A 14809-nucleotide genomic window follows, 5' to 3' on the forward strand; every position below is an offset into this window, starting at 1 on the left:
GAGCATATCTCCGTGGCTCTGGGGCCCCAAGCAGAGATGTTTTCTTGGGGCCATCTTGCTTTGGAAGGAGACAGCATTGGCAGCAGTTTGCTTGGACTGCAGGTGCTGCGTTGCTGGGGCCCCGCTCTGCCTGGACGCAGGGCTTCCACGGTTACTGGTTTCTGCCAGCAAAACGTGTATCTACTCAGCTGCTGAGAAGGCAAAGCAACACGAGTAACCTTGCTTCAGCAGCTGCAAAGCGGGCAAGGAAATGTGCTGAGACCTAAGATGGGAGCTGGGGGCTTTTGTCTAATTGCCTCACCCTGAGCAACCTGCTGTGCTGGGAGCAGAGTCCCGCAGAGAAACCACCCTGCCTGCTCCAGAGCCACAGCAGCCTGCTTAGAATCAACTGCCAGCTCCAGCCCCTAGAAAGTTCAAGGCTTTAGTTTTGGGGAGTCATTCTTGTTGTTTCCTCGTCAATTTTGTTCAGGACTCTGGTGCTGGGGTCTGCCAAGCCACTGTTTCCACCATACTCGAGTATCTTTGCCACGGACGCGCACCCCGGCCACACAGAGCTCTCCTGAAAGGCAGACACACGTTCACATCTGCCCAAGCCCTGAGGGGCGCAGGGCAATGACACGTCCCCTCATCCCACCAGCAGTCCTGCGGGACTTGTCCCAGCACCCGGGCAGGGAGGCGGGTGCCGCTGCAGTCCCACCAGCCCTGCTCACAGCCCACCGCACCCTCCCCTTCCCGCACGAAGCCGCCGCCATCACAGCGCGGCGGGGCCGCCCCGCCTCAAGATGGCGCCCGGCCGGCTCCGCCCCGCCCCGCCTCAAAATGGCGGCGGGCAGGGCCGGCCTCTCCCACCGCCCTCAGCCGGGGCGGCGCCTGCGGCAGCATGGCGGACGATAAGGTGAGTGGGGCGGCTGGGCAGGCCCGGCACGGCGCTGCGGGCACGGCGCTGCAGCCTGTGTGTTTCCCTAGGACCCGCTGCCCAAGCTGAAGGACCTCGCCTTCCTGAAGGGGCAGCTGGAGAGCCTGCAGCGGCGGGTGGAAGACGAGGTGCACGCCGGCGTGGGGCAGGTAAGGAGGGCTGGGGCCGGCCGGCTCTGCTGCCCCGTCCCCTCCCGCAGCCTCACTCCTCTCTGTCCCCGCAGGATGGCTCCCTGCTGGCTTCTCCTTTCCTCAAGGGCTTCCTGGCCGGCTACGTCGTAGCTAAACTCCGCTTCTCGGCAGTCCTGGGTTTTGTGGTGGGGACGTGCACGGGCATCTACGCAGCGCAGAACTACGCCGTGCCCAACGTGGAGAAGACGGTCCGGGACTACCTAAGCTCTCTGAGGAAAGGTGGGGACTAGCGAGGGGAACCTGGCCGGCAGCGGCTGTATCAGTGGCACTCCTGGGACAGGCAGTGGGGCAGGAGGCTCCTGGGGCACCCGGACACGTCCTGCGTGACGTTCCTGCCCCTTGGACAAGAGCTTCACACCAACCGTTGTGAGACACCCACAGGTCTGGTTATGGGGTGTCCGTAACCAGTAACGGTGAGAGGCAACCACGCCATTACCCCCAGCAGCTCGGACGTGTCAGCAGCCAGCTGGGTGCCAGCTGCCCGCTCCTTTGGCCCCTCTCCCTGCAGACCCCCACTGCTGTCACTGCCCACGTGCCCTTCCACTGAGCAGGTGCCGTGCCCTAGGATTGTGCTTTGTGTGGCTTCCTGGGGAGACTTCTGCTTCTCTCCTTAATGAGAAACAAAGCCATTCCTTTCCTCTGTATCAGAAATGTAACAGGTAATATCCTGTTTTAATCAGGTTCATTAAATTCATGGTATTTGCTCTCTTCTTGAATGTGCCAGGGTGTGAGTCTATCTGGCCTCTCCCCATTGGTAGCAGCTCACCTTTGCTGGCTGCTACCTGAAAATGGGCATGTTTGGTAAAGCCACTGGCACTCTGCTCGGCCCTGCACCCTGGGTGCTGCAGCGGGGGCTGTGGGGACTGATGCTGCTCTTGTCTGTGGCTGTATACGGCTCCCATGCTCCCCTCCTGACCCTGTGCAAGGTGGATGGCACAATCCCATTCAGCTCTTCATCCGTCGTGGTTCTCGTCGAGCTGACAAAGCTGGTGCTCTCCCTCTTCTTCCTGCTGACCTGGGACCGGCAGCTGCTGGGAGTTGCCGTGTCCTGGCACCACGTCGTTCCCTTTGCCCTTTCTGCCCTGCTCTATGCTGCAAACAACAATCTGGTGGTTCACATGCAGCTCTTCATGGATCCCAGCACCTACCAGGTCCTGAGTAACTTAAAGATTGTCAGCACTGCGCTCCTCTACAGCCTCTTCCTGCGTCAAAGACTCTGCATGCGCAAGTGGTTGGCACTCTTCCTCCTGATGGCTGCTGGGGTGAGCTACAGCTTTGGAGGCTTGCAGGACCCACAGGACTCTACCAGCCCCTCCAGGATGCAGCTGCACGTCACGTTCGTGGGCTTGTTGCTGATCTCGGTGTACTGCCTGATATCAGGCTTGTCTGCTGTCTACACAGAAGCTATCCTGAAAACCCAGGCTCTGCCTCTCAGCCTTCAGAACCTCTTCCTTTACTTCTTTGGGGTCCTGCTCAACTTGATCGGCCATTTCTGGAGCAGCACAGACAGAGGTTTCTTGGAGGGCTTTTCCTCCTGGGTGTTGGTGATTGTGGTCAGCCAGGCCTTGAACGGCTTGATCATGTCTGTGGTCATGAAGCACAGCAGTAACATCACCAGGCTCTTTGTGATCTCCTGCTCTATCCTGGTCAATGCTGTACTGTCTGTCATGCTCTTCAACCTGCAGCTCACCCTCCTCTTCTTTGTTGCCGTCTTGTGCATCGGCCTTGCTGTTCACTTGTACTATGGGGTCACATAGGTGTTGCCTTCCTGCCCTGCATGCACCAGGGCAGCCTTTATTTGTTACTCAGGGGTGTTCGTTGCTTGTGCTGGGGCTGGTGTTAGAAGCATGGTGGTGCCTCTTCACCTTTTCATTGGCGAAAGGTGCCTGAATGTGTTACTGATGGCCTAAAGCAAATGCACATGAGGGCATTGCTCAGCGTGTACGTGCCCAGGAAGCAGGGATAGTGCCCTGTCTGTGCTCTGCTCCAGCCTGGCCAGGACTCCACTCCATGAGGCTGCTGCTTGATCCAGTGGACCCAGGCTCTAGAGTGAATCCTGAGCCCCTTGTCATGCAGTACATCACAGTCAAGCTGCTTCCCCCATCTTCTGCACACCAAAGCACACACCTAAGCACACACCCATCCCCTGTGCCAGTAAATGCTGTTGCAGGGTTAGCTCTGGTGTGCTTCTGATGTGCATGCGGCCAGCCCTGCTGCATGATCCTGGCCAGAGGCACCGGCCTTCTGCGTGGAGCAGCGTGCTGCTGCCTGGAGAGCCCCACACTGTGGCTGGGGGCATTGCTCCCACCTCCTCTGCAGTTTTCCAGCCTAATCCTCAACCCAGCCTCTGGCTGAAGATCTGGTGGGCATTGGGCTTCATTTGCCTGTCCTGGGCACAGCATTACTACCCGCCTCTGTGGACAGTATGAGGGAACTGTTTTGCCTGCTTTTCAAAGGGGAGACAGCACCTGAATTTGTACAAATGCTGTGGCTAGTGAATTCCTGGTGGGCGGAAGTCACTGCTGGCTCTGGCATGGTTATTAAAGCTGTGTTTCAACAGTGTGCGCGTTTGTCCTCCCTGCAGGAAGGCATCTCTGTCACTTCATAGAGCCTTGCTCTGCCCTGTTTGGGAACACATCTGATCTGGACACCCCTTGGTGAGGGGGCACCTACTTTATTGCATGTGGCTGCACACCCGCAGCCCCGAGCCCTCCCATGGTGCGTGCTTCAGCCTTGTGTCTGTGTCCGCTTGGTGCCACAGAGGGCCCTGCCTGTGCTGTTGAGAAGCCAGCGCAGACTGGACCAAAGGCTTTGTCCTAGGCGGCAGTTGTCACAGCGGCTCATCTGTCCCCTGGCAGCAGGGGTCAAGGTGGCAGGGAGCTGTGGCCGTGCTGTCCTTGCTGCCAGTGCAGCTGTGCCCCCCATTCAGGGACGCTGGCTCAGGGTGCCTGTGTGGTGGCATCAGCTGAGCTGTGGCTTTTGGCTTCCCGCAGCTGCTGGTTGTGTGCAGAAAGCTGCACGGCGTCCCGCAGCACCTCCTGCAGCAGCGCCCGGTACCGGTGCTCCAGTGCCTCCGCCCGCTCCTCCGCCTGGCGCCGCTGGTCCCGAAGCAGCTGCGGGGACACCCAGGGCGCCCTGGCATCTTCCTGGCCCCCGCAGGTGGGGTGGTGCCAGCAGCCTGGGTTTGGTGCCCAGCCCTCCCTGCGCACCTGCTGCAGGTGCTGTCTCCAGGCCTGCATCTCCTGCCGGTGGCTCTGTAGCAGGGCCTCCAGGTCCTCCTCGGCCGCCTCGCGCTCCCTTCGCGCTGCCTCCAGGCTCAGGCGCAGCATGGCCACCTCCTGTTGCCAGCGAGCTGCGTCCCACTGCGAGGACAGGGGCAAGGACAGGGCAGCTCTGGGATGTCTGGGAGAGCCTGGAGCCCTCCGGGTCGACTTCTTACACCTCGTTCTGCCTGGGGCTCTCCTGTGCTCACCTCCTGACCCAGCGCTGGCCCATCCCCGAGTTCCCGCTGGAGGAGCAGCTGGTGCTGAGCCTGCAGCCGCTGCCTCTGGGCCTTGGCCATGGAGTATCCAACCTCCAGGGACGGGCATGGCCAGCACCGGCTCCCTGCCTGGCAGAGGCAGGGCCGTGGGGCACGCTGTGAGGTGCTGAATGTGGGGGCACCTGGTGGGGTCTCGCTCACCACGTGGCCCCCGGTCAGTGCCCACTGCTCCTCCAGCAGGTCTTGCCCCGCGCTCCCTGGGGCTCGGCTGGTCCCTCCCTGGCAGCTCTCACTGGCCCTTGGTGCTTTTTGGGGAGAACAGTGTAACGTAAGCAGTGCCCCCTGCCACGGCAGCCCCCCAGGCGTGGGGCACGTGCCTATCCCCTGCTCCCGACCTCCTGCTGTCTCCAGGCTGGCACCGTCTGGGGACATCTGGGTCCCAGGCTTTTGGGCTGGTGCTGCGGTCCCTGCAGAGATCAGGTCCTGTGGAAGCAAGAGGAGACATTATGGGGACACTGGCAGACCTCGGTACTTCTCCTGTGCCCAGGTTGTCCCTGGGGGAGGTGGTCATTGCCTGACCTGCGCCCACCTTGGCACTGGGCTGATGCACCTGGTTTGTCCCAAACACCTTGGTTGCTGCCTGCTTCTTCTCCCACCTTTGGCTTTTCAGTACCTGGAAAAAGGAGCTGAGGACGCTAGAGACTTCCAGACACGGACACACCCCACCCAAACCACCTTTCCCCCCATCAGGTAGCTCCCAGGTGCTGCCCTCAGTGCTGGGCGAAGGCCTGGGACACCGGAGGACCAGCGCCATCCTGGTCCTGGCCGGGCCGCGGGGTGTCCAGGGGAGCACCCCCACCTGCAGCTCACGCAGGGCTCTCTGCAGCTGGGCCACTGCTCTCTCCTGCTCGGGGCCGCCAGCTCCAGCCAGCAGCTCCGTCCGCAGCCCTCGGATCTCCTCCCGCCGCGCCGCCACCTCTTGCGCGGGGTCCCAGTGGGTGGGTGACACTGTCTTGGCTGCCCCCTTCACCCGCTCGGCCAGCGCCAGGGCTGCCAGGATCTCCTCCCCGGGGGTGTCTGGGGGAGCGGCATGTCCTGGGTGCCCAGGCAGGGGATGTGGCATTTGTGAGCACGGGGATGTCCCCGGGCTGGCACAGCGTTGCTGCTGGCAGGGGTGAGCTGGTGGCTGGCATGCTGCTGTGTGCCAGAGCAAGCAGCGGGACATTGAGGAGGGCACCGTGGTGCCATTCCCAGTGCTACCTGGCAGCGTCACGCACAGCAGCAGGAAGGTGAGGCTGTTCCCCTTCAGCAGCTGCTCCACGATCCAGGGCAGAGCCCCGGTGCCTGGTGCCAGGGTCATGGGATGGGGCACCCTGCCAAGAGACCCCCCCGGGAGAGGGATGGGGCGTGGAGCCGGGCAGGCGGTAGCAGGACGAGGCAGAGCCACGGCTCAATACGTACAGCTCGGGACAGGGTCCTGGGAACGCCACGATGCGGAGAGCTGAGCGCTGGTGCCTGCCGCCCTCCCACTGCCGCTCCACGGTGAGGGTGAAGAGGCTGCAAGCCCTGGGGAGAGGCGGCAGTGAGCGGCACCGCGCGGTGCCTGCACCAGCCCCTGCCTCAGGCCCTGCATCGGCCGGGCCCTCACCCCTGTGCAGCCGAGTGCCCGTCTGCCGGGGGCTGCCCCTCGCGCTGCGGGAGCGGTGCTGGGGCAGCCCCCAGCCCCCACGTGTAGACGCTGATGGCAGCTTGGGCGTTGGGCACAGCGATCTCCATTGCCTCCTCCACCATCCTGGAAGCAGGGAGATGTGAGCAAGCAAGGAGGGAGCCTCCTGCCTCTGCGTGCCCAGGCCCCTTGGGGGACAGCCCTGGGCAGCCCTGTGCTGGATGTTGGGGTACCAGCCCCCAGGTGCAGCTGCCACCACGGGGCACCAGGTACCTACAGGCCCAGGGGCGTGATGTCCATCACTTGAAGGGCTCGGCCGTCAGGACGGAGCAGGTCCCACGCTTTGCCCTCAGCACAGACCTGGAACAGGGATGGGTTAGACACGGGGCAGAAAGGGGGAGCTGCTGGCACCCACCAGGACCCGGTGTCACAGGACAAAGGGCTGGAAGGGGATGACCTTTGGCCAGGGAAGGCCAAAGCCTTGGGAACCCCAGATTTGTGTAGGGCTCATGCCGAGGCTTCCCATGCCTGGGGAGCCCTGTGAAGAGGTGAGAAAGCCTGAGATGCAAAGCTCTCTGGTCCTGCACGCAGGACTGGGCACCAGGACTGCAGCAATACAGGGTCTGGCCAGCCCTGCTTCCACCATACCTGGACCAGGCTGACTGTTTGCAGGCCCTGTGTGTCACTCCCTGAGGCCTCCAGCTCTTGGAAGACAGCTTCGATCACCTGGAAACAAGCTGGTCAAGCTGGGACCCGTTGGCTCTTGGCACCCATGGCTGAGTTCTCACGCGTACCAGCAGGACTGGGGTCAGTTGGCTGATCCTGGAGCCCAGTCGTCCACTGGACGTTCTGTCACCTCTCCACAACCACCCCTGTACCCTCACCTGCCAGACAATGCCTTGGAGTGGCAGCTGGGTCCCAGGACCGTGGGGGTCCCACAGCAGCAGGGACACGCTGTAGCCAAGGGGCACCAGGGCCAGCTGGGGTCTTGCCAGCTCCAAGACCTTCTCCTGGTAGGACAGATGTGGACAGCAGAGCATGGGTGGCGTGGCACAGCCGGGACGGTGCAGATGGCCCAGCACGGGGGGCATCAGATCAGATGGCATAGATCAGAGATCAGAGACCACTGCATGGCACGGAGGGCAGGGCACAGGTAACGTGTCACAGCACGGCAGCCACAGCTCAGCACCCAGGAGGAAACGGACAGGCTGAGAAACACCAGCGGAGCCACACGTAGGAAAAGACCCAGGACCCAAGCATGCCTGAGGAGCCAGCAGTGGTGCTCAGCACCTCCTGGACAGAAGCCCGGTGGGCTGCAGGCGTGCCCCTGGTTCCCCTGGCTGGGGACGGGGGTGCAGAAGGACGTGGGGCACACGGTACCTGTCCTGCCTCCAAGTGAAAGATGCCGTCTACAGTCAAGCAGCTCTCCTGGCATGGAGCGAGGGCGATAATGTTCAGCTTCCCTGCCATCCCAGTATGACCAGTGCAGGGTAAAGGAAGGACTGAGCACACTGGGCTGGAGACGGTGAGGGTGGCACAGAGGGTGGGGGGAGACCCCTGTTCCTTCTCCTGGTGATCCCCAGGAGCCCCCCCCCTTCATCCTTCCCCCTGGATGATGCCTGGGCAGGCATCTGCTGGGCAAGTGGCTGGGATGAGGCTCCCTGCTCCCATCTGAGCCACCAGGGTCCCCTGCCCCTTGATGCCCCTGTCCGTGCCACTCTCACCTGGATCTCCTTCTCTGCAAGAAGTAGCTGCCGGGGGTCTCTGCTGCTGGCCCCCCAGCTCCCTCCTGGCCCTGAAATGGAGCGTGGAGTGTGGTCACCCTGCCTGCCCTGGTTCTGCCCCCCCCAAACCTCCAACAGCTGAGGGCCAGGTTCTGGGGCTTCACATTGTCCCCAAGCCCTCCCACTGTGACCACGGTGCTCAGAGCCACCGGGGTGGTGTGGACGCCCTCTCCCCACCACCAGCCCCGCCAGCACGGCTGGCAGTCCCGGCCCCAGCACTACCTGCAGCCTGGTGGAGTCCCATGGCCGCTCGCACGCACACCTCCTGCTCGGCCTGTGGGGACACACGCAGCAGAGGGGCAATAAGCAGGGTCCTGCCCTGAGCACCCACAAGGATCTGGATGTGCCCCTGGGGCCACACCACACAGAAAACAGGAGGCAGACACCCCCCAGCCACCCTGCGATGTGCCCCACTCACCTCCCCAGCATCCATGGCTAGCTCAGCACCGAGCTGCCGTTTCAGGCAGGGCACGGGATGGGGTTATGCAGGGCGATCATGTTCCTGTGCATTATTGATGGGTATCAGGCACAGCTGTGTGGGCAGAGCCAGGCAGGGACTGAGCCCAGCCTGGAGGCACCATGTTCTGGAGGCTGACGTCTTTCAGCCTTGGAGATCGTTTGACGTGGGGCTGTTCACCAGGTGGTGCCCCCAGGATGCTGCCAGCCCTCCGGTGCCATGGTGTGGGGCGAGCGGTCCCAGCACTGTGCGTTATCGGCACCGGGCTGGCAATCTGCCCCGGGGTGCCACCTCCCCACGCACCCTGCGGCTCAGCTCTCCAGAAATTGCTCCCAGCTCCACGAGCCCACTGGGGCCGTGGGAGGTGAGCAGCTGCCTGGACCCACTCACGGCCTCAGCGTGCTCCTGGCTCCCAGAGCGACATCTTTGCAAGCCAGGGACAGGAGCTGAGGGAACTTCAGTTATGAAGGTTATCTAGGCACAAGAAGCAACCACAAACCACAGGCTTACACTTGCTGCAGATCGGTCATACCAAGAAAGCAAAAAAGGAAATGCTGAGGCTGGGGATCCTGCGGCCTGCTCCAGGACCCTGTGCTCTGCTCCAGCGCCAGCCTTCCGCATCGCCACGCTCGTTTCCTGCTCACCGCCTCGCCCAGCCTGCTTTTGCTGGCAGATCATACACACAATACAGTGAAAGTGACACCAAAAATGCCCAGGAACAGATTTTAATGAGAAGGCAGGACAGATCTGGGGGATAAGCAGTGCTTACCCACAGCCAATCCCTTCCTTCCCCATCCTCCCCATTCCCCCATGCTCGTTCTTGCCGCAGCTGCCCGCCATGGCCCCCCCTCCCCGTGCACTCTTTTTTTTTCTTTTTTCTTTTTTTTTTTTTTCTGCAGTCCCCCAGTTTCCCTCAGCATCCCATAGTCAGTTCGCTCTTTCCTGTCAGGTGTTTTCTGATAACCCAGAATAAACCAATTTCCTTATTGGTTACAAAGGTTCTGGCTGAACCTCTCTGAGCTCACACGTGAGGAGTTCATCCACCAGTGCCCTAAGAACACTTTGAGAGGTCTTTGCTGCTGTCTTTGTCATCTTCTGCTCATTAGGGTTTGTGTGTAGAGATGTTTAATTTGTTGTTTTTTTTGTTTGCTTGCTTGCTTGTTTTTTTCCCTGTCCCTTGTGTGTTTTTTTTTCCTCAGGTGCTGAATAGCAGTGAAGCAGACATCCTTGCAAACCAGGCATCCTTACAGCTGTAACCCCCAGAACAGGAGAGGAAGAGGACAGCCTGCAGAGGTGCAGACATGATGGACCCAAACTCCTCTTGATCAGGGCTGAAAATACCAGAGAGGCAATGGGTATAATCTGAGACTGGGGAGGTTGAGGTTGGATGTAAGGAAAATCTTTCCAGGGACAGAGCACAGCAAGGGGGGGTCTCCCCATCCTCGAGGGTTTCCAAGACTCAGATGGGAAAAGCCACCGCCACCGTGGGACAACGCCGAGGACAGTCCTGTTCCGCAGGGAGCCTGGATGGGGGGAGAGCAAGAGAGCCCCTCACGAGCACATCGGGCTCCTGCGAGCCTTCTCACCAAGCTCCTGGCCGTGCAGCCCCTGGGGCTGAGCAGCGGTGGGGACGGCCGCGCGTCTCCTCCGTGCCATGGCCAGCCAGCCAGCCCCGGCCACGCAGAGCAGGGCGAGGGCCGTGCAGACGGGAGCAAGCACCGCCGCTCTGTTGCACTGCAGCACCGAGGCAGGCACGTCCCTCACCAGCGTGCCCTGGTATTGGGGGGGCGAGTGGCACGCGTAGTCCTGGGGCCAGCCCTGCCTCAGGCACCCCGTGGCTGCCAGCGCCTGGAGGGCCCCGGCCCCGGCGCAGGTGCAGTTGTAGGGGTTCCCAGCTGCAGACACGTCCTGCAGGTTCCCCAAGAGCTTCACCTCGTCCCATGGCCACTCCGTAATCAAGTTGTTGTCGAGGTGGAGGGAGTGCAGCGTGGGGTAATTCCTGATGGAGGGGGCGGCCAGCAGCAGGTTTTGGCTCAGGAGGAGAGTCTTCAGGGAACGGAGGGAGACGTCTACAGCATGGAGGTGGTTGGAGCTCAAGTCCAGCACTTCTAGACCAGGAGGCAGAGGTGTGAGGACTTTGTCCAAGCCAGCGTTGGACAAGTTAAAAATTCGGAGGGACGCCGGCCACTGACAAGAGGAGGACGGGCTGTCCACGAGCTTGTTCTGGCTGAGATCTAAGTGCTGGAGCTCGTGCAGCAGTTGCACGCTTTTGCACACACCGTGGTAGGATGTCAGGTTGTTTTCTTGCAGACTCAGGACCTGGAGCTGTGGGAAGGCCCCCTCGCAGAAGGCAGGCATCAAACTCCCATCCCCAAGGCTGTTTTGTGCCATGTCCAAGGAGCGCAGAGCTCTGAACACCCTTCCGATGCCGCAGGGCAGGCTGGTGACGTGGGAGCTGGTGACAGACAGCTCCTGCAGGGTCCCCAGCCAGCTGCTCAGTTTAGAGAAGTCCTGCTCGCGGCCCGTCAGCGGGGCAGATGTCACGTTGTGGAAATGCAGGGACAATATGGGCAAGTTCTGGCCAGCCATTTCATCCCAGCTGCTCCTCCCCAGAAAACTGCAGCTCTCAAATGCCATCTCCTGCACTCGGGTGTAGGAGAAGAACCTTAAGACACGGGCGAGGAGGACCTCAGGCACCAGGAGGTCACCAAAAATGATTTTCCTGATTTCAAGTGTGCCAAGCATGTCAATGGTGGAGGGATCCAGGTCTCTGATGGGGAAGTCAACATATCTCTCCAGATCTCCTCCCTGAAACTCCACAACAGAGGCCGCGAGGCACTGGATGATGCTCCCTGCATTGTCCTGGGACAGCTTGTAGCACACACAGTACTCCTGAGTGCGATTGAAGAAACACCTGCCTTCCGCCTCCAGCAGCGCCAGCCCCAGGAGGAGAACAGCCACCCTCATGGCAAACAGCCTAGAAATGAGGAGAGCAGCGGTGTAAGGCAGGGGCAGCTGAGGGACCGTTCAGACCAACGGAACGGAGGGCTGACTTGGCCAGGATCAGCACTGCAGAAACATCCTTCACAGGGACACTGAGCTGCACTCATCGCCCCTTCCAGCTGCCGGTGGGTCCAGCATGCTCCACCAGCACCCGTGTGGCTACTCAGAGGTGACTCAGGGCAAAGCTCCCAGCCCTTTGTAATCATCAGCGCAACACCCAGAGCTCCACCTGTGCCACCCGCTCCTCTTTGGCACTGGTCCGACCTGACCCCAGAAGCAGAATTTCAGTGAGACCAGGGCTGAGACGGGGAGATAGCGTGCAGAGATTCCTGTCTGTGAGCAACCAGGAAACTTCACAGCAACTAGAAATGCTGAGTTACGTACAGCAAAGACAGATCTATTGGTTTGAGCGCAGGACGGGACAGCCACAGCTCTGTTTGTTTCTCTGTGCAATCTGGGGCAGGAAATTGCAACAGAGAGCTTCATATTTTCCTTTTTCTCACCCAGGGATTTGATTCATTACCAGCCTCAAAGGGGAAAGTAGAAAATAATCTCTGAGAGTCTCTGTACACCCCCGTCAGCATCAAGTATAGCTCTGCAGAAATCAAAAAATAAAGGCTCCCAAATATGCACTGACTCAACTCTGCCAAAGAAGGGTGATGGGAAAGAGCCTCAGGGGGTCTCTAGTCCAGCCTCCTGCCTGGAGCAGGTCTGTTGCTGGCACCAGCCCAGATCAGCAACAGCTTTTCCTGGCCAAGCCTCGGAAAACTCTGAGGACAGAGCTCTCACCTGCTCGGTGCTGCCGTGCACCACCCTCCCCGGGGGGACCCTGCTCCAGCCCCTTAACCAAGCCCCTGTCGCGGTGGGAGCGGCGTTCGGCAGGGGTGGGCTGCGCTGAGACTCACCGGCCAGCTCCAGACTGAAACGCTTCCTTGCCCAGCGGCTGCTTCCTCTAGCTGCTGCCAAGTCCCAGCTGTAGGTGCCAAAAACTCTGCAAGTGCTCAGCTCTCCTGCGCCTGATCCTCCCCTGCCTCCAGCCCCGTGCGGCCACGGTGGCCGCAGGTTCCTCCCAGTTGCTGTTTGCACATTCGCAGCCCTGTCCTGCTGAAGTTGAGTTTAGCGAGCGCCTCCCGCCCTGATCACTGCGCTCGGGGCAGGCAGATAGCAGCAGCAGGCTCCTGAGTGCTGCGAGGCTCCTTCCGAGCAGCTTCCTGAGCAGGATGGGGCCAGTGGTGCCACGGGAAGCAGCAGCCGCCCAAGTTACTTCTGCTTTGCTTCCCTGTAGCAAAGGCTGCCCTGGGCTGCAGCTGGAAAGGAGTTCACTTACTGTCCTGGGAAGGATGGGGAACGGCGTGGCAGTAAGCTGCCCTAAAATGGACTCTCAGGACAAGCCCCAACACACCTCTGTCTCCAGGTGCTCTGGGTTTGCCGTGCCCTGGAGCCCACTGCGTGGTTAGCACCCAGCAGGAGGTGATGCAGAAAGGGAAGGGGCTGTGATGCCCCGTGTCCAGACCATGCCCTGTCCCCATGTGCTGTGTAGGATGGGGACAGCTACTGAGCCAATGTTCCCCGCTCCCACCACGCAGCTTGCTCCCCACCACACATCGCAGTGCTGTGACAGCACTACCTGCGGTCAGCCTCTTGGCTTGGCTGAGGAAACGCCCTGTGATCGCCTACTCCAAAATGTCAATGCTCCTCATCAGCAACCACAGGCTGCTAGGCATTCAGAAAGATTGATCTGTCAAGGACTTTTTCTTCCACGGGGTATTCTCTGCCTATGTTGGATTTCAAATGGATTTCAGAGAGACAGTGAAGCTGCACAGCTAGAAGACGCAGTTCCCAGTGCGTGGTTAATGTACTGCAGGAAGACACAGTCAGCACAAGAGCAGCTGGGTTGCAGGATGCCTGCCCCACGTGTCCTGGCACTGTCTTGCTGGGATGGGCAAACAGAAGATCTGCTTTTGGCTGTTTATCTCCCTGAGGTTCACTCTTAGTGGCTCAGGCAGGCTCTGTACTGCTTTCACTTCCTCCCCTTGAGCAACCTCATGATTCCCCTTCCAGGTTCTCCAGTTACATGGAGCTGCTGCCCTGTACATCACGGAAAAATCGGAGCAGATATCCTGAGCCCTCCTCACTCCTTGCTCTGGTGACATGGCTCTAACCATCGTGACCTGGTACCTTTTTAATTGTTTCTTCTTGCTACCTGCTGCAAATTCCCCCAAAGATCTGCCAGAGAATAATAATAATAATAATTATATATATATATATATATATATGGAGCTTTGTCTCCTCGGTGGTCAGCCACACTTGGTTTCAGTGACATTTGGTTTTGGAGATTTCCTTTGGGTGATGACTTTCTGGTTTTAATTTCAACCGTGGAAGATCCTAGGATACTGAGACCAATAATCTGATGTGGCTGCTGAGTCTCTGGGCTATTTTTGGCTTCAGCAAAAATGAAACCTGGCCCTACGGGGATGGAAACCTTGCGTGAGGCTGGAGACTGACCAGTTTTTCTCCCTGCAAGGCATACGGAATTCTTCTTGGTAGCGTCCCCTGCCTGTGTATGCTCATGTCTGTGTTTCCAAGTGAAATGGAGACGAGGTGATGGCCTGCAACAGCAGCAGCCCTGTGATGGGCTGGAGATGGTCACCGCACGCTCTCTGTGGCTGAATCACGGGGCTGTGTTAGAAATGAGGGCAGAACACATCCTGCAACACCCCGCTCTTTGGAAGGGCTCACAGCAGAGCAGCCCAGCTTGCAAGGGACAGTGAAGGATCACCAGGCCCAACATCGTGTGTGAGAATGGAGCCTAAATGAGATTATCCACAAGGTGCCCAGCACCTTGAACACCTCCAGCGATGGGGATACTACCACATCCCTGTGGAGGTTGTGCCCGTGACTGCTTGTTCTCGCTGCAGAACGTCTCTCTTACATCAAGACGAAACCTCCCCCAGTGCAACTTGTACCCACTGCCCCTGGTCCTCTCCAAGCGGCTCCTTGTGACGAGGGCCTCCTTCCTCCCTGTAGCCAGCCCTCAGGTACTGGAGCCCCCCCCCCGCAGCCTGCTTTTCCCCAGGGTGAACAGACCCAACTCCCGCAGCCCTCCTGCCCCGCCGGGCGGCTTCCCCAGCCCCTGGGTCACCCTCGTGGCCCTCCCCGGGCCGCCCGCGGCCACCCCGAGCCCGCCCGCGGCTCCCGCAGCCCCACCGCCCCGGCGGGACCCGCACCGGGCCGGGGCCGCCGCGATCGCGGCTTCGACCGGGGGCGGCCGCGGGGGGGCTCCGGGCTCCGGTCACGCGGCGCCGCGCCCC

The 14809-nt window shown here is 60.4% G+C and overlaps 5 protein-coding genes across 8 annotated transcripts; 2 read left to right on the forward strand and 3 right to left on the reverse strand.

Annotated features, from left to right (window-relative positions):
* Positions 1-761: 761 nt before the first annotated feature.
* LOC310881422 (SLC35A4 upstream microprotein) lies at positions 762-3669 on the forward strand. The gene is made up of 3 exons (XM_083798746.1): positions 762-895; positions 967-1065; positions 1140-3669. The coding sequence occupies exons 1-3, from the start codon at positions 881-883 to the stop codon at positions 1335-1337; spliced, it is 312 nt and encodes a 103-aa protein (XP_083654872.1). The 5' UTR covers positions 762-880; the 3' UTR covers positions 1338-3669.
* On the forward strand, positions 1896-3669 carry SLC35A4 (solute carrier family 35 member A4; the record flags this gene model as incomplete). Its single annotated transcript, XM_083798741.1, has 1 exon — positions 1896-3669. One exon carries the CDS (start codon positions 1896-1898, stop codon positions 2862-2864), a length of 969 nt encoding a protein of 322 aa, XP_083654867.1. The 3' UTR covers positions 2865-3669.
* Positions 3670-4423: 754 nt separating this feature from the next.
* On the reverse strand, positions 4424-5948 carry LOC310881415 (uncharacterized protein; the record flags this gene model as incomplete). 3 transcript variants are annotated; one of them, XM_083798734.1, is made up of 3 exons in its annotated part: positions 4424-4893; positions 4984-5071; positions 5178-5948. In XM_083798734.1, the coding sequence occupies 3 exons, from the start codon at positions 5946-5948 to the stop codon at positions 4424-4426; spliced, it is 1329 nt and encodes a 442-aa protein (XP_083654860.1). The 3 variants fall into 3 exon arrangements, with proteins under 3 accessions (XP_083654860.1, XP_083654859.1, XP_083654858.1); XM_083798733.1 differs by having other exon boundaries at positions 4424-4717; positions 4790-5071; XM_083798732.1 differs by having other exon boundaries at positions 4424-5071.
* A 277-nt stretch (positions 5949-6225) lies between these two features.
* LOC310881419 (uncharacterized protein) lies at positions 6226-8536 on the reverse strand. The gene is made up of 8 exons (XM_083798742.1): positions 8457-8536; positions 8261-8312; positions 7979-8049; positions 7635-7682; positions 7139-7264; positions 6903-6980; positions 6532-6614; positions 6226-6380 (listed from the first exon to the last, which is right to left on the reverse strand). The coding sequence occupies exons 1-8, from the start codon at positions 8469-8471 to the stop codon at positions 6233-6235; spliced, it is 621 nt and encodes a 206-aa protein (XP_083654868.1). The 5' UTR covers positions 8472-8536; the 3' UTR covers positions 6226-6232.
* Positions 8537-9358: 822 nt separating this feature from the next.
* On the reverse strand, positions 9359-14705 carry CD14 (CD14 molecule). 2 transcript variants are annotated; one of them, XM_083798736.1, is made up of 2 exons: positions 12288-14705; positions 9359-11472 (listed from the first exon to the last, which is right to left on the reverse strand). In XM_083798736.1, exon 2 carries the CDS (start codon positions 11460-11462, stop codon positions 10047-10049), a length of 1416 nt encoding a protein of 471 aa, XP_083654862.1. In that variant the 5' UTR covers positions 11463-11472; positions 12288-14705; the 3' UTR covers positions 9359-10046. The 2 variants fall into 2 exon arrangements, with proteins under 2 accessions (XP_083654862.1, XP_083654861.1); XM_083798735.1 differs by having other exon boundaries at positions 12404-14704.
* Between the last annotated feature and the right edge of the window lie 104 nt (positions 14706-14809).

This window comes from Anser anser, assembly GCF_964211835.1.
Source record: "Anser anser genome assembly, chromosome: 14".
In the NCBI taxonomy this organism is placed as follows: Eukaryota; Metazoa; Chordata; class Aves; order Anseriformes; family Anatidae; genus Anser; species Anser anser.